The sequence below is a fragment of the Lithobates pipiens genome, unplaced genomic scaffold, assembly GCF_037356315.1.
Source record: "Lithobates pipiens isolate NorthernLeopardFrog02 unplaced genomic scaffold, aLitPip1_a1.2 Scaffold_133, whole genome shotgun sequence".
Taxonomy (NCBI): Eukaryota; Metazoa; Chordata; class Amphibia; order Anura; family Ranidae; genus Lithobates; species Lithobates pipiens.
The window spans coordinates 47,469-65,310 of record NW_027507722.1 but is presented as its reverse complement, the minus strand read 5'-3'; the positions used below and the strand labels follow the sequence as shown (position 1 = coordinate 65,310).

General features: G+C 48.9%; 1 protein-coding gene across 1 annotated transcript in view; it reads left to right on the top strand.

Annotated features, from left to right (window-relative positions):
* The window catches only part of LOC143981289 (uncharacterized), a 28,497-nt gene that overhangs the window by 1,632 nt on the left and 9,023 nt on the right, over nucleotides 1-17,842 (top strand). The window contains exons 2-7 of the mRNA XM_077479088.1: nucleotides 1,772-2,774; nucleotides 3,719-3,747; nucleotides 3,829-3,896; nucleotides 4,632-5,319; nucleotides 5,783-5,882; nucleotides 6,347-6,444. Coding sequence (XP_077335214.1) covers nucleotides 1,772-2,774; nucleotides 3,719-3,747; nucleotides 3,829-3,896; nucleotides 4,632-5,319; nucleotides 5,783-5,882; nucleotides 6,347-6,444 — 1,986 coding nt within the window. The remainder of the gene's footprint in view (nucleotides 1-1,771; nucleotides 2,775-3,718; nucleotides 3,748-3,828; nucleotides 3,897-4,631; nucleotides 5,320-5,782; nucleotides 5,883-6,346; nucleotides 6,445-17,842) is intronic.

Sequence of the window (17,842 nt, the reverse complement as noted above, 5' to 3'; positions counted from 1 at the left end):
AGGAAGGCTTCTGCAGGGAGGAGGAGATTACAGAGTCGAGGAGACTGCATGGAGGAGGAGGAGAATGAAGAGAGGAGGAGACTGCATAGTGGGAAGAGGGGGAGACTTCAGGTAGGGGACTGCACGGAGGAGGAGAATACAAAGAGAATGACGAGAGGGAGGAGACAACTTCAGGGAGGAGTAGGAGGAGACTGCAGAGAAGAGGAGGAGACTACATAGGGGGAAGGAGACTGCATGGAGGGAGGAGAATACGGGCAGGAGGAGGAGGCTGCAGAGGGATTGGGCACTGTATGGAGAGGAGGCTGCAGAGGGATTGGGCACTGTATGGAGAGGAGGCTGCAGAGGGATTGGGCACTGTATGGAGAGGAGGCTGCAGAGGGATTGGGCACTGTATGGAGAGGAGGCTGCAGAGGGATTGAGCACTGTATGGAGAGGAGGCAGCAGAGGGATTGGGCACTGTATGGAGAGGAGGCTGCAGAGGGATTGGGCACTGTATGGAGAGGAGGCTGCAGAGGGATTGGGCACTGTATGGAGAGGAGGCTGCAGAGGGATTGGGCACTGTATGGAGAGGAGGCTGCAGAGGGATTGGGCACTGTATGGAGAGGAGGCTGCAGAGGGATTGGGCACTGTATGGAGAGGAGGCTGCAGAGGGATTGGGCACTGTATGGAGAGGAGGCTGCAGAGGGATTGGGCACTGTATGGAGAGGAGGCTGCAGAGGGATTGGGCACTGTATGGAGAGGAGGCTGCAGAGGGATTGGGCACTGTATGGAGAGGAGGCTGCAGAGGGATTGGGCACTGTATGGAGAGGAGGCTGCAGAGGGATTGGGCACTGTATGGAGAGGAGGCAGCAGAGGGATTGGGCACTGTATGGAGAGGAGGCTGCAGAGGGATTGGGCACTGTATGGAGAGGAGGCTGCAGAGGGATTGGGCACTGTATGGAGAGGAGGCTGCAGAGGGATTGGGCACTGTATGGAGAGGAGGCTGCAGAGGGATTGGGCACTGTATGGAGAGGAGGCTGCAGAGGGATTGAGCACTGTATGGAGAGGAGGCAGCAGAGGGATTGGGCACTGTATGGAGAGGAGGCTGCAGAGGGATTGGGCACTGAATGGAGAGGAGGCTGCAGAGGGATTGGGCACTGTATGGAGAGGAGGCTGCAGAGGGATTGGGCACTGTATGGAGAGGAGGCTGCAGAGGGATTGGGCACTGTATGGAGAGGAGGCTGCAGAGGGATTGGGCACTGTATGGAGAGGAGGCTGCAGAGGGATTGGGCACTGTATGGAGAGGAGGCTGCAGAGGGATTGGGCACTGTATGGAGAGGAGGCTGCAGAGGGATTGGGCACTGTATGGAGAGGAGGCTGCAGAGGGATTGGGCACTGTATGGAGAGGAGGCTGCAGAGGGATTGGGCACTGTATGGAGAGGAGGCTGCAGAGGGATTGGGCACTGTATGGAGAGGAGGCTGCAGAGGGATTGGGCACTGTATGGAGAGGATTTAAAGGACGCGTGCATTGTGCAGAAAAATAGGGGTGAGTATGGAGGAAAGCAGTGCTCCAGACAGGGCAGATCTAAGACAGTGTGTACAGACTCACCTCTAGGTGGCACTGGACGGGTGATGGGCAGTACCCCAGACAGGGCAGATATAGTACAGTGTGTAAACTCTCACCTCTAGGTGTCGCTGGCATTAGGCGGGTGATGGGCAGTAACTGTTTTATGCTGTAGGGCTTGGATGCATTATATTTATACCCGAACATGAATCATTTTCTGTGTTGCAGTCCTTCGCCCGACGACTGGCAGACTCCACCTACCCTCCAGAAGAAAGAGGTCACCCCAGACACGAAGCCATCCTTACAGACTTCTGCTTCCGGATATCATGAAAGAGCACTCCAGCACAATCCCTCATTAAAGAGCACACCATCTAGAAGTCAGGCCAGAGTACACCAGCGTGAACCCCTGATACGGACCAATCGTTCTACGGATCGGGGGAATGTAGCCCTGAATGAGCACCTATTACAGACTCCCCTTTCCAGAGATCACAAGGAAAAAGCTCAGCATGGAGCCCCATTACAGACCCCTTCTTCCATTGACCACAAGGAAATGGTCCAGCATGGAGCCCCATTACAGACCTCTTCTTCCATTGACCACAAGGAAATGGTCCACCATGGAACCCCATTACAGACCCCTTCTTCCATTGACCACAAGGAAATGGTCCACCATGGAGCCCCATTACAGACCCCTTCTTCCATTGACCACAAGGAAATGGTCCAGCGTGGAGCCCCATTACAGACCCCTTCTTCCATTGACCACAAGGTAATGGTCCAGCGTGGAGCCCCATTACACACCCCTTCTTCCATTGACCACAAGGAAATGGTCCAGCGTGGAGCCCCATTACAGACCCCTTCTTCCATTGACCACAAGGTAATGGTCCAGCGTGGAGCCCCATTACACACCCCTTCTTCCATTGACCACAAGGAAATGGTCCAACGTGGAGCCCCATTACTGACCCCTTCTTCCAGACATTGGGAAAAATCCCAGCATAGACACGGAATACAGACTCCTCCTTTCAGTGACAAGGAAATAGCCTATTGTGGCTCCCCAATACAGACTCCTTCCTCCAGAAATCGCCGGGCAATAGTCCAGCATGGAACCCAATTCCCAACCACTCCATCCAGATACCGTAGACCTTGGAGCGAGCATTGCGCTTGCCTGTTGGCATCACCTTTGGAAAGGACAGCTAACAGGGTCTTGTTTGTGGAACTGCATGACGTTTCATGTCAGGTGAGTGGAGGAGTCGTGTCATGTGATCATCCTGGAAGTAAAGCACTGAACATGTCATCCCTGTCATATCTGTGTATAGGGAGCGGTCCATGGTGTAGTCCCAGCAATAATGGGGAGAGGTTATCCTCTGCCTCAGGAAGGAAGTGCTTATTGTCATATATCTGTACACGCTGCTTCCTCCCCTGGTATAGCCTCATATATTGACACATAGGTGCCCCTACTATGGCCGACTTTGTGATCTGTGCTTCAGGAATCAGGATGGTGAGACGGACCCCCGTCCTCAAGAGTATCTCCTCTGTAAAACCTTAATTTGCACGGTACCAGTACACACATACATCCCATAATACTTTTCTCCCAAGGCAGACCGAAACAATGGAATACAGCCACACCTTAAACGACCTAGTAAAGAGTCTACAACAGTCTGAGACCGAGCTCATACAATAGTCCAGCAGTTAGAAAGGTGGAATTCATTCATCTTCATACATTTCTTGAGGGATATTGTTGAGAAATATTACTTTCATCACAAACCACACATATAGAACCCCGGATAACGGGAGTAACATGAAATGCTGAGTCCGGTGTGGTCGTGTGGTGAGTCTGGTTAGTGCAGAACCAACTGGGGTTCTCGGTCACCCTGTGCCCCTAATAGACATAGGGTTACTTACACATAGGAGGGTCGGGGAGCTGGACAAGGAGTTTCCAGAGATTTCCAAGGTAAGCTGGGTTCCACAAGCCCTCCGCCCAAGGTGACTCCTGTCACAAATGGTTCATGTGAATGGAGGAGGTTGTACAGTGTCGGGTGAGGGAAATATCTGTGAATGGACGAGGTTGTATGATGTCAGGGGTGAGGGTCATGTCTGTGAATAGAGGAGGTCATGGTAGTACAGCAGCACAAAGATTCCCCCTTCTCCTGTCTGGAACTAAATCTCTGTGGTTTTCCATAGGTTCGCACACAGTCTCCGCCCACTGATAGGTAAGTGCCCAGATACACCGTCTCATCAGTGTTTTATGTGGACGGCCATTGTTCTTCTTCATGTGTTCTGCTTGGTTTCAGGACGCCGATGACTGGTGATTGTTCTGTGCTCAGCAGTGTCAGTTCTCAGAGCCACTGTGATGTCCAAGGTAGGGCCGAGTCTTCTCAGCTTAGTAAATTCCAGACCTTTCCTTTGTCAGAGAGTGTGTTCTGCTTAGTAAATTCCCGAGCTTTCCCAAGTCAGAGAGTGTGTTCTGCTTAGTAAATTCCAGACCTTTCCCATGTCAGAGAGTGTGTTCTGCTTAGTAAATTCCGGAGCTTTCCCATGTCAGAGAGTGTGTTCTGCTTAGTAAATTCCAGACCTTTCCCATGTCAGAGAGTGTGTTCTGCTTAGTAAATTCCAGACCTTTCCCATGTCAGAGAGTGTGTTCTGCTTAGTAAATTCCAGACCTTTCCCATGTCAGAGAGTGTGTTCTGCTTAGTAAATTCCAGACCTTTCCCATGTCAGAGAGTGTGTTCTGCTTAGTAAATTCCGGAGCTTTCCCAAGTCGGAGAGTGTGTTCTGCTTAGTACATTCCGGAGCTTTCCCATGTCAGAGAGTGTGCTCTGCTTAGTAAATTCCGGAGCTTTCCCATGTCAGAGAGTGTGTTCTGCTTAGTAAATTCCGGAGCTTTCCCATGTCAGAGAGTGTGTTCTGCTTAGTAAATTCCGGAGCTTTCCCATGTCAGAGAGTGTGCTCTGCTTAGTAAATTCCAGACCTTTCCCATGTCAGAGAGTGTGCTCTGCTTAGTAAATTCCGGAGCTTTCCCATGTCAGAGAGTGTGCTCTGCTTAGTACATTCTGGACCTTTTCCTTGTCACTGCCTTTATTTCCTTTGTCTGCAGATGTTCCTGTCCTTCCAGAACCCACAGGGCCTCCCCCTGATCTTCTCCCCTGCAGTCCGTCCAGTTCTTCACCGCCTCTCCTGTCTCCACCTGTGAAAGTTCCCGGATGGGGTCTTGGCCCGCTTTTCCAGAGTGTCCGGACCAAGCTGGAGAGCTTTGCTGAAATTTTTTTCTCCCCCAAGAAGAGTCATCGGGGGAACCAAGATGAGCAGGTTGTGGAGCAGCCTCCTAGTGTCTCCCCTGCAGAGGAGAATTCTGCTGCAGGTGGAGAGGACTCTGCAGTTCATCCTTCCAGTTCTTCCTCTGATACTCCATCCCAAATGCAGGCCGAGGATAACCGAAACTCCCTCCCCCCGGCCTCCAGCACAGACATGAACCTTCAGTTGAAGATTGAAATTTCCAGTCCTGTTTCCACATTGTGCCGCCCACCCCTTCAGCGCTGTCTGTCCTGCCCCTTGCTGCCCCATCGTCCACGGAGGTTCAGCTTAGAGACCGCAGAGCCGGATGTCCCCGTGTGTTCCTGCAGAGCCAAGATCTCCAGGAAAAGGAGACACAGCGTGGGCACCATAGAGGAATTCCGCAATCTACAGTTGTCACCTACCTCTTTAACCTGCCTGAGGAAGGAGAAGCACCCATCTGCCCTCTGGACAAACTGCCAGCCGGAGAGTGTCCTGCAGTACGCCATTGGGTATGGAGCCTCCAATCTACCATAGATACATTGCATCATCCGATCAGCCCACAGGCTGTATAGTATGTGGACTGCGGAGGTGCCGTTGTTTACCCGTGCGTGTGCGGAGGGGCCGTTGTACTGGTTGCAGCGGGGGTCTTTTTGTGTGTGTGGGGGTCTGTCTCTCTCTGTGTGGGGCTCTCTCTCTGTCTTGGTTGCAATGGGGGTCTCTCTATGTGGGTGTCTCCTAGTTGCAATGGGGGTCTCTCTATGTGGGTGTCTCCTAGTTGCAACGGGGGTCTCTCTATGTGGGGGTCTCCTGGTTGCAGTAGGGATCTCTCTCTGTGTGGCGGTCTCCTGGTTTCAGCAGGGGTCTCTCTTAGTGTGGGGGTCTTCTAGTTGCAGTGGAGGTCTCTCTGTGTTGGGTGTCTTCCTTCCTCTTGGTGGTCCCTCATCCCGCTTGTCATGTGTTCCTTCCCTCCAGCTCCCTGCCTGGCCGGTGTTTGGATGGAGTGAGAGAGACGGAGAGGAGTTCGGGGGGCGCTGACTCAGCAGAGGAATCTAATCCTCTCTCTCAGTGCAAGGTGAGAAGCTGGACATTTAAAGTAGAACTCCAGGCAGATGTTAGGCAGTGAAAGGTATGAAAACCCACGTGTGTGGTTATACTATCTTCCTGTACTCCCCTGCACAGCAGCACTGGAGGATGAAGGGCCAACTGGGGCTTTGCTGCTTTTCACATTGTTGTCCATTGGTGGAAACTTACGAAGAGGAGGGGGTACTACGGAGCTCAAGCGATGTGCTGCTGGTACTTCATTCATAGGTTGGGGGAGGGGGCTGATGAAGGAAGCAGAACTTCAACAGTGTTTCTTCCTGTAGTCCCTGCTATATGGATGAGTACCATTAGCCTTCTGTCTGCACATTGGAGGCTGCTTTGTAGGACGGGCATGTAACGGAGGTCCTGAGTTTATGGCTTTTGCCTGGAGCTCTGCTTTAATGCATTAAGTGTGCCACTTGTAGAATTCAGAACTAGCTGTGACTTTTCTTTCAGGAAATAAAGGAGAGCAAAGTGTCCAACATTCAGATACGGAAAAGAGTGGCTAGACAAGAAGGGACTCTCACGCCAATGGGCCTCCCCAAACGTCTCCGGTAAGAGAGTGCAAAAGATGAAACCTCCACTATGACAGGGCCTCCTCATTGATGGAACCTCCACTATGACAGGGCCTCCTCATTGATGGAACCTCCACTATGACGGGGCCTCCGCATTGACTGGACCGCCACCATGACAGGGCCTCCTCATTGATGGAACCTCCACTATGACGGGGCCTCCGCATTGACTGGACCGCCACCATGAATTGGCCTCCAAATTGACCGGACCTCCACCATGATGGGGCCTCCTCATTGACCGGACCTCCGCCATGATGGGGCCTCCTCATTGACCGGACCTCCGCCATGATGGGGCCTCCTCATTGACCGTACCTCCGCCATGATGGGGCCTCCTCATTGACCGGACCTCCGCCATGATGGGGCCTCCTCATTGACCGGACCTCCCCCATGATGGGGCCTCCGCCATGATGGGGTCTCCGCAATGCTGGCTTTAGGTGGGGAGCAGATGTGACTAATATATTTTTATGTGAAAGATGAAAGGTGCAGTAAAGGAGCTCATTTTGTGGCTGCTTCATCCGAGTCGCATGATTTCCTATTTGTAAGATGCATTATACTGATGAATGAATGAAATACTTGTATAGCGCACAATGCGAACTGAATCGCCTGATAGGGCGCTTATTAGTGCAGAAGACATGGATTATGCGTAGCGTATAGTGAAATCTCCACATCAACACAGGGTACGTCGTGCTCATCAATACTTGGGTTATGCTGCCACCTTCCTGTGAATGGATACTGGCCAGAAAAAAAAGCAAGAATTAATTGAAAAAAAGAAAAATTGTGGACATTGCCATCCCATTGGACTTTGAATGAAACAATGGTTTAGTAAAATCCTATGTTTCCGTCCCTGTAAAGATATATTCGGAGGAACAATGAAGGTGGGACTTTACATGAAGTGCGTGAGTGCCATAAGATCAAATTTGGTGAGCAATTGGGAAAATTTTATTAATTGGTTCATAAAATTAATCAATATAATAATTACAGTATACATTTAATATTATCAATTCCATATTCAAGGATATTGAGTACAATCAAGTAAAAATGATAAACGTTTATACAGAGTAGTATGAACACAAGAACATTTTCCACCGTACACCAAATTATGTTAATAAAAAACCATAGATTTAAGGTAGTGCTTGCCCAACAAATGACTCAGATATCCAATTGAAAAGAATGTTGATAGAATATATATATAAAAAAAGTTGGTCATAATTGAAGATAAGCACGACAGTTGATGGCTCTACGCGTTTCGTGGCTGAGGTACCACTCGTCAGGAGCAAGCGCGTGTCTTCTCTAATGATAAAAATAAAATAAAAAATAGAATAGAAATAGTCTGTTATCAGCAGACTAACAATAAAGGTGGGGCAATGAGAAAAGAACCCACCCAGGAGTACTTTCTTACGTAAAATGGTGAAGCATGGCAGTAGCCAGATGTCGGTCACCGCCAGCCCCTCAGAGGCACCATCCCCGGGAGCCGAGGCGGACAAATCAGCAGAGGCAAAACCACGCGGCGCCGTCCGGCCAGCACAGACCCTCGAGGCAAATCTGCATGTAAAGTGAAAGGTTAACCACTTTCAGACCGGACCATTTTGCTGGTAAATGACCAGAGGTCTTTTTACAATTTGGCACTGCGCTGCTTTAACTGGTAATTGCGCGGTCATGCAATGTTGCACCCAAACAAAATTTGCGTCCTTTTCTTCCCACAAATAGAGCTTTCTTTTGATGGTATTTGATTGCCTCTGCGATTTTTATTTTTTGCGATATAAACGTAAAAAGACCGCAAATTTTGAAAAAAAATGATATTTTCTACTTTTTGTTATTAGAAAAATCCAATAAACTCAATTTTAGTCATACATTTAGGCCAAAATGTATTCAGCCACATGTCTTTGGTAAAAAAAAAGTCAATAATTGTATATTTATTGGTTTGCGCAAAAGTTGTCACATCTACAAACTAAGGTACGTTTTCTGGAATTTACGCAGCTTTTAGTTTACGACTGCCTATCTCATTTCTTGAGGTGCTAAAATGGCAGGGCAGTACAAAACCCCCCCAAATGACCCCATTTTGGAAAGTAGACCCCCTAAGGAAATTGATAAGAGGCATGTTGAGCCCATTGAATATTTTATTTTTTTGCCTCAAGCGATTGAATAATGACCAAAAATTTTTTTTTTTTTTTTTTTTTTTACACAAAGTTGTCACTAAATGATATATTGCTCACACATGCTATGGGCATATGTAAAATGACACCCCAAAATAAATTCTGCTGCTTCTCCTGAGTACGGGGATACCACATATGTGGGACTTTTTGGGAGCCTAGCCGCGTACGGGGCCCCGAAAACCAAGCACCGCCTTCAGGCTTTCTAAGGGCGTAAATTTTTGAGTTCACTTCTCACTACCTATTACAGTTTTGAAGGCCATAAAATGCCAAGATGGCACAAAACCCCCACAAATGACCCCATTTTAGAAAGTAGACACCCCAAGCTATTTGCTGAGAGGCATGTTGAGTCCATGGAATATTTTATATTTTGCCACAAGTTGCGGGAAAATTACAAACTTTTTTATTTTATTTATTTTTTTCACAAAGTTGTCACTAAATGATATATTGCTCACGCATGCCATGGGCATATGTGAAATGACACCCCAAAATAAATTCTGCTGCTTCTCCTGAGTACGGGGATACCACATGTGTGGGACTTTTTGGGAGCCTAGCCGCGTACGGGGCCCCGAAAACCAAGCACCGCCTTCAGGCTTTCTAAGGGCGTTACAGTTTTGAAGGCCATAAAATGCCAAGATGGCACAAACCCCCCCCAAATGACCCCATTTTGGAAAGTAGACACCCCTAAATTTAGGGGTACACTAGTGAGACTAGTTAATAAATGGCGGGTGCCCTGAAACTATAAAAAAATAACTAACCAACCAGCGTCACCTGTAACAGTTATATGGTGATCACTGGTGAAAGGGTTAACTAGGGGGCAATCAGGGGGCTTTATGCGGTAGTATATGGGGGTCCCTGGCGCTATAAAAAGCTGCGGCGAACCTAAATACCTACCTGCCTAACTAGCGTCACCTGTGACACTAATACGGCGATCAGAAAAACGATCGCTTATTAGGCTGGGTTCACACTGGAGCGATGCGGGAACGCCACGAATCCGCGGCGGGTTCCCGCATCGCATGCCTCCCGGCGGCAGTTCACACTGCCCTATGCGAACTGCTGGGAGTGTCAGTGAAATAATGACACCCCCAGATCAGTTCGCATATCGCAGTGCGATCTGCAAACTCGGATCGCATGGTGTGAACACCCATGCGATCCAATTCTGCTGCGGACCAAAAAAAGGGTCCCGTGCGAGTTTGCGGCGGGTGCGGCGGGTGCGACACGAATTCAGCCATACTATCTGTATACTATCTGTATAGCTGAACTCGAATCGCACAGAGATTGGATGTGATTTGCACTGCAGTGCAGTGCGAATCACATCCGTTCTCATAAACCGCTGCAATGTGAACCCAGCCTTAGTGACACTGGCGACGGGGGGTGATCACGGGGTTAAACCTTTATTGGGGGGGTTAGGGGGTACCTTAGAACTAAAGGGGGCTAACCCTAACTGCCCTAACAGTTATTAGTCACAAATGACACCCGCCGGGTGATCAGGGGGTTAAACCTTTATTAGGTAATAAATGGCGGGTGCCCTGAAACTATAAAAAAATAACTAACCAACCAGCGTCACCTGTAACAGTTATATGGTGATCACTGGTGAAAGGGTTAACTAGGGGGCAATCAGGGGGCTTTATGCGGTAGTATATGGGGGTCCCTGGCGCTATAAAAAGTTGCGGCGAACCTAAATGCCTACCTGCCTAACTAGCGTCACCTGTGACACTAATACAGCGATCAGAAAAACGATCGCTTATTAGGCTGGGTTCACACTGGAGCGATGCGGGAACGCCACGAATCCGCGGCGGGTTCCCGCATCGCATGCCTCCCGGCGGCAGTTCACACTGCCCTATGCGAACTGCTGGGAGTGTCAGTGAAATGTTAATGACACCCCCAGATCAGTTCGCATATCGCAGTGCGATCTGCAAACTCGGATCGCATGGTGTGAACACCCATGCGATCCGATTCTGCTGCGGGCCAAAAAAGGGTCCCGTGCGAGTTTGCGGCGGGTGCGATGCGAATTCAGCCATACTATCTGTATACTATCTGTATACTATCTGTATACTATCTGTATGGCTGAACTCAAATCGCACAGAGATCGGATGTGATTTGCACTGCAGTGCGGTGCGAATCACATCCGTTCTCAAACCGCTGCAATGTGAACCCAGCCTTAGTGACACTGGCGACGGGGGGTGATCACGGGGTTAAACCTTTATTGGGGGGGTTAGGGGGGTACATTAGAACTAAAGGGGGCTAACCCTAACTGCCCTAACAGTTATTACAGTCACAAATGACACCAATGCAAAAAAAAAAAATGCATTGGTGTCACTGTGACTGGGGGGCAGGGGTAATTGGGGGGGTGATCAGGGGGGTGTGAGTGTGCCTGGCATGTTCTACTGTGTAGTGTCGTGTTGGTGCAACTCACCGATCCTCTCTCCTCGGTGTCGGAACGAAAAATACCAACACGGAGGAGAGATTACATCACTTCCTCTCCTGTGTTTACATTACAGGAGAGGAAGTGATGTCACGGAGCATTTTCATTCGTCGGGAACGATCGCGAGGGGGTGGCCATGAATGAATGACCGTCCCCTCGTCCGGGATCGCTCCCGAACGAATACCGACCGCCGCAGGCACCGGGCGGGGGCCCGATCTGGGCCCCCGACCCGCGGGCAGGCAAGGACGTACATGTAAGCCCTTATGCCTGCCCGTGCCATTCTGTCGACGTACATCGTCGTGCGGCGGTCGGGAAGTGGTTAAACAACCCTAAAAAGCAATAAGTGTCCTCAAAAAATGAACTGTAGTGATTGTGTGAAGAGGAGGCGGTGTGTGTGTGGATTGGAAGGGAGAAATTAAATAGAAAAGTTTTTGTTTTGAGAAGAGTGCAACCATAAATAAAATTCCCAAGAGTGAAAGCAACAAGATTACTGAATATAAAAAAAAAAAGGGGAAAGAACCAAACACAACTATGGCACAATGAGTGCAGGTATAAGAGAATGAAAAAGAAGTGAAGAAAGGGAGATTTAATATAGTGAGCAGCACCTGATAAAGCGAGTGATCCTGAAAAGAAAGGAAAGTCAACATCCAATTTAAAAGACGTCCGGTGTGTTGGGAGCCTCGAGAGCCGGCACAGCCGAAATGACGCCCTTATAGGCGCCCCCACAAGGACCGCCCACCAACGTCACGCCGCACACGGGGGGGAAAGAAAAACACCGCTGAACGGGCGCAACTGCGCCCGACCCACTCGGCGCAAACCCTGCCCCCAACGTGTGCGAGTGTGGAAAATCACCTGAACGGACACGCCAGCGTCCAGAGGGACGCGCATGCCCGGCCAGGGAAGCGTGACGCTGACGCGCTATGGAGACACCCCCACCCCTCCCAAGAAGGGGAGGGGGCACCAGACGCGTCACAACTCCCGAAGTGAAGGAAACCCAAAGACCGGCATGGCGATCAACAATGCACCACCATCAACACCATAAGACCAAAGAAAGCACCTCTTATGATGGTAGCAAAATATTGTCAATTGAGACATTAGTAAAGAAAATAAAATGGTAAGGGATAAGTTAACCTCATAAGGATAAACAATGGGTCAGTGTATGGCAGGAGTTCTGTCTGGGCATAAAATAAATAAAGCAAGCAAACGTACTTCCATCCCTGTTCAATAATTGAAAAAAAGAAAAATTGGGGACATTGCCATATTTATGGTTGCACTCTTCTCAAATCAAAAACTTTTCTATTTAATTTCTCCCTTCCAATCCACACACACACACCGCCTCCTCTTCACACAATCACTACAGTTCATTTTTTGAGGACACTTATTGCTTTTTAGGGTTGTTTAACCTTTCACTTTACATGCAGATTTGCCTCGAGGGTCTGTGCTGGCCGGACGGCGCCGCGTGGGTTGCTTCTGCTGATTTGTCCGCCTGGGCTCCCGGGGATGGTGCCTCTGAGGGGCTGGCGGTGACCGACATCTGGCTACTGCCATGCTTCACCATTTTACGTAAGAAAGTACTCTGGGTGGGTTCTTTTTCTCATTGCCCCACCTTTATTGTTAGTCTGCTGATAACAGACTATTTCTATTCTATTTTTTTTATCATTAGAGAAGACACGCGCTTGCTCCTGACGAGTGGTACCTCAGCCACGAAACGCGTAGAGCTATCAACTGTCGTGCTTATCTTCAATTATGACCAACTTTTTTTTATATATTCTATCAACATTCTTTTCAATTGGATATCTGAGTCATTTGTTGGGCAAGCACTACCTTAAATCTATGTTTTTTTATTAACATAATTTGGTGTACGGTGGAAAATGTTCTTGTGTTCATACTACTCTGTATAAACGTTTATCATTTTTACTTGATTGTACTCAATATCCTTGAATATGGAATTGATAATATTAAATGTATACTGTAATTATATTGATTAATTTTATGAACCAATTAATAACATTTTCCCAATTGCTCACCAAATTTGATCTTATGGCACTCACGCACTTCATGTAAAGTCCCACCTTCATTGTTCCTCCGAATAGAAAAAAAAAGCAAGAATCCCCGCCCCAGGCATGGCCCCTCCCACCTCCACTAAGCCTCAGACTTTGGCTGATATGGACGGGCCTATGAGTGATGGACGGGCCTCTGTGATCACTCGCGAGGATTTCTCTTTATTTAGCATGAACAGAATGTTCTTTTATTGAGAAACGTCTAGGTGTGATACATTTTATGAAGTTATAGTGTATGTGTGTATGTATGTGTGTGTGTATATATATATATATTGTGATGGACCAAAACCTCAACCGGGTTCCAGGTTAGATATCTGCTGCTGGTCCTTATAAAGTGGAGATGTGCGCCCGCTGGAAACGATCGTTCTGACACGTCTGCCCCGTTCCATTCCTTCCTCATCTCTCTTTTATTATTTCTGGGGCGGTGCCCAAAGTTTTATACACAAAGAACAGTGGATTATACGTCGCTACTATGTAAATGTGGTCGGTCTAAAATGGTGCATCTTATTGGCTGAAATACAAGAAGAATGCAGAAACGTGATGCTGGCGCGTGGTTGGTTGAAGCTTGTTCTCTCTTCACTTCCTCATACTTCTAATTCGGGGGGGGAGGGGGGGGGGTAATCGCCATCTTAGTCCCGATGCAAAGCTAATTTGTATATTTTATATAATGAGGAAGGAGTGGCATAGAAACATGAGAAACATAAGAAAATAGGCATTTTTATGATTTATCATTATGTACATTACATTCCTTCACAAGATTAGTAGAATATCAACATGGCATACGAGTCTAATCACCCCCGGGGGGGGGGGTAATAGGATGAACGCAAGAGAGTTCGGCTACACCCAGTGCAGAAACCTCATTAGCAGGTACCTGTGCCCACTACGTAGTCCAGCGTTGTTAGACGCTCATATATTTCACGGCAATTCCTGTTTATTTTAGTCAGCTTGTACATAGGAGGAGCTGAAGCAATAACCTGTCCCCAAGAACCCGGGGGGGGGGGGGGGGGGGGTCGGTAATTCCACTTAAATCGGTAGTAAACCCGCTGAGGGTTTTTTTATTTTTATTTTTTCATACCTGCAAGGGAAAGGGCATTATGAAATACTTTTAGAACGAGGCCCCGACATCTCGCTTGATGCACGCCGAGGGAGCTGACATGTTCCCCCACCGTGTCTTCCGGGTATCGCGGCTCTTTGGCGCTGTGAGTGGCCGGAGCCGCGATATCGTCACTCCCGTGCATGCGCACGGGAGATTTCATTCCGGCAGGGTCCGGCATCTGCCGGACTTTCAGCCGAGAATCCCCTGTGCTCGTGCGCCGATCGCGAGGAGATTTTTTTTTTTTTTTTTACCTAGAGGTAGGCCTTATTATAGACTTGCCTGTAAGTAAAAGTTGTAAAAAAGACTATACAACCACTTAAAGTGGTTGTAAACCCTTACAAACCACTTTGACCTACAGGTAAGCCTAGATTAAGGCTTACCTGTAGGTCCAAGAAATATCTCCTAAACCTATATGGTTTAGGAGATATTTGCCCGAAAACGGGCACCGCTGTCGCACACGCAGGCGCACTGAGTGCGGCATTTCCAAGAATGGAGCTGCCGCGCGTGTCGACTCCCGTGCGCATGCGCGGGAGTGACGTCATCGCGGCTTCGCTGAATGACAGCGGCAGAGCTGCGAGACGCCACCAACAAGATGGATGCGGCGGACTACAGGGGACAGCGGTGACTTCGCTGGCTCCTGTGTCAGGTAAGTGACACATAATGGACTACTATGCGATGCGATGCGATGCATAGTAGTCCATTATGCTTTGCCTTTGCAGGGAATGAAAGAGGAAGTAACACCCATCAGGGTTTACTTCCTCTTTAAGTATGATTTCTCTTCTAGTATAATATATATTTTTTTATTAGAAGTATTTTGGTGTATCTGGGCCTTTGGTCGTCGTCATGGATATCCAAGAGCAACAACCCAGGGGTGATCGGTAAATCCAGCTGGAGAGGAAAGTTTATAAGTTCAACCTCCTGCATCCAGAACCGGGCCGCTCTAGAGCAGCTCCAGGACATATATATGTTATGTAGCCTCTGGGGTGTAAAATAAACTCTGTGTAAGAATTTGACTTGAATCAGCCTGTCCCTGGAGGAAATTAATGTCTGGGCATCCCAGTCTTCCCTGTCTAAATCTGGTATGTCGGTCTTCCACTTCTTCCAAAGGCGTTCCATCCTGGAGGAGTGACATCCCAATAGGTGGAAATACGGTGTGGACAAGGGTTTAGACAGTTGTTCTAGGGTCTACCTTCTATGGGATCCATATCTAGCTTAGGGATGGTAGGGAATTTGGCTCTCGTGGCATGACGCAGCTGGAAGTATCTAAATGTCATCCAGCCAGGTAGACGGAATCAGGTTCTGAGTTCTGTCAGTGAAAGCAGTCTGTCAGCCGTTAGAATATCCCCCCCCGAGTCTTTATCCCATATCTAGCCCAGACCTGAGGGTCAGGGATAGTACGGAGATGTGGGAGATTGGGATTGCCCCATAGTGGGGTGAAGGGAGACCATCTGTTGGGGCAGGTAAATCTAGTCTTTGCAGCAGTCCATACCCTAAGTGTAGTCTAAGCCCTTGTATACACGGTCGGAGAATCCGTCGGAATGCGTCCTATCGGACCGTGTTGTTGGATAATCCGACTGTGTGTGGTCTGCATCGGACCCAATTTTCCAACATGTTGGAAATATTTCCCGACCAACTGGTTCGATCGGACATACTCCGATCATGTGTAGAGAATTTTGATCGGACCAAGTTCCACGCATGCTCAGATCAAATTCCTACATCAAAGCTATTGGCTACTAGCCTGAACGTAGTCCCGTCGTAACGAAATTGCGTCATCACGTTCTGAATGATCGGATTTTTCGACAACTTAGTCCGGCCGTGTGTATGCAACAGTTTCGGACAAAATCCAACGGATTTGGTTGGCAGAATGTCCGACTGTGTGTACGGGGGCTTAGTGGAATGAGGTAGGGGCAGTGTATGCTCGGGGGGGGGGCCCCCGATTAAATCAAATTTCCCAGTTCCTGAAGAGAGCCTAAGATTGTTGCCACGAGACAAACCGCTGCATGTGCTCGTGACCGCACAAAACCACCATCGGACAGTGACCAGCACTGCCGTCCAGAAATACACACACAAATCTGGGAGTGCCAGGCCTCCACATCTCACCGGTAGGATCAGGTTTTGCTATCCTAGGAAGTTTCCCACCCTATATAAAGCTACCCATACATTTCTCCACCTCCCTTAAAGAACAGGTTGGGCATCCAGGTCGGGGAATTATGGAAAACGTAGAGAAATTCGGGGAGGAGGATCATTTTCAGGAGGTTGATTCTCCCCATGAGATTCAGGGGTAGTCAGGACCATGCCATACATTTCTCCTTAAAGCGGAGGTCCACCCTAAAATGGACCTCCGGCGCCACAATTGGCACCTTTCAGGGCGGAGGGGGGTGCAATTACCTGGATAATCCAGGTAACTGCACCCACTTCCGGGATAGCTGTCTGCGGAAAGGGGCGTAGATTACGCCCCTTTCCGCAACTGCCCGCCCCTTTGCGCAAGTGCCCCGCTGCCTGCTGGGAAACACACAGTTCCCAGAGACAGCGGGGACCGTCCGGATTGCGCCGCGCGGCTCGCGCATGCGCAGTATTTGTAGCTGCTGGCTTTTAAAAAAAAAAAAAAAAAAAAAACGCGGAGTCCCGCTTTAAGTTGGGTAAGTGTAGGCGTTATGTTAAAGATCGGAGTAGCTGGCCGGATCTCTCCTAACCTGGATGCCCAAGTATTTGAACTGCTCTACATATACCAACTTGTTGTCTGGGGCATTAGTGCATGCAACAGGATCAAGGGGAAAAAGAATTGACTTATCCCAGTTGATACGCACTCCCGAGTAATGTCCAAATTCATTAAACAGCTCTAAGGCCGCCGCGAGGGAGCCGCCCGCATCTTGTAAATAAAGCAGCGCGTCGTCAACGTACAAGGAGAGCTTCTCTTCCAGCGGGCCCACCTGAAGACCTTTAACCAGGGTAGACTCCCTAATAAGTATCTCCAGTGGCTCCAAGGCCATAGCGAAGCGGGAGGGGGAAAGCGGGCATCCATGCCTTGTACATCTCTGCAATGGAAAGGATTCTGGAATGGTGGATATCAATTCAGATGCTGGTTACTGGGAAACTCTTCCAATGAATTGGAAGGACTTGACCGATGCCAGCTGGTTGGTCTGGGGAAGCGTTCTGGAGAACCTCTCGTTTTAGTGAGATTGGTTGCTGATCAGCATCCACCTCAGGCAGTCTGGCTGACCTTTCTACACTGGTCTGTCCACCTCATCGGGGGGGGGGGTAATCAGACAATGGCACTCCGGTGGCATACATCGACCTTCAAGGAGGCATAAGACATTGTGCTGCTTAGAAAGAAGCTGACTAGAACTTCATGTTCTGGCCTTAGCCGCTGTGCACATTCCCAAAGTGGAAAATTGACAGTCAGCAGCCCTGAAGAGCAGCTGAATCCAAGAGATGGGGTCGCTCACCCGGAGATATTTGCTATGTTGATCTATTGGCATCCAGAATCAACAGCAAAGTTGACGGTGTGTATCCTGACCCAGAGCTCCACCAGTGTTTGCAGCATGTGCCCTGGTGCCTTGCTTGATCAGAATAAAGGACATTCCAGAGATTATGGTCAGAGCTGCTTGGCCAAAGAAATGTGGTATGCAGATATTGTAAGGTGATCCGC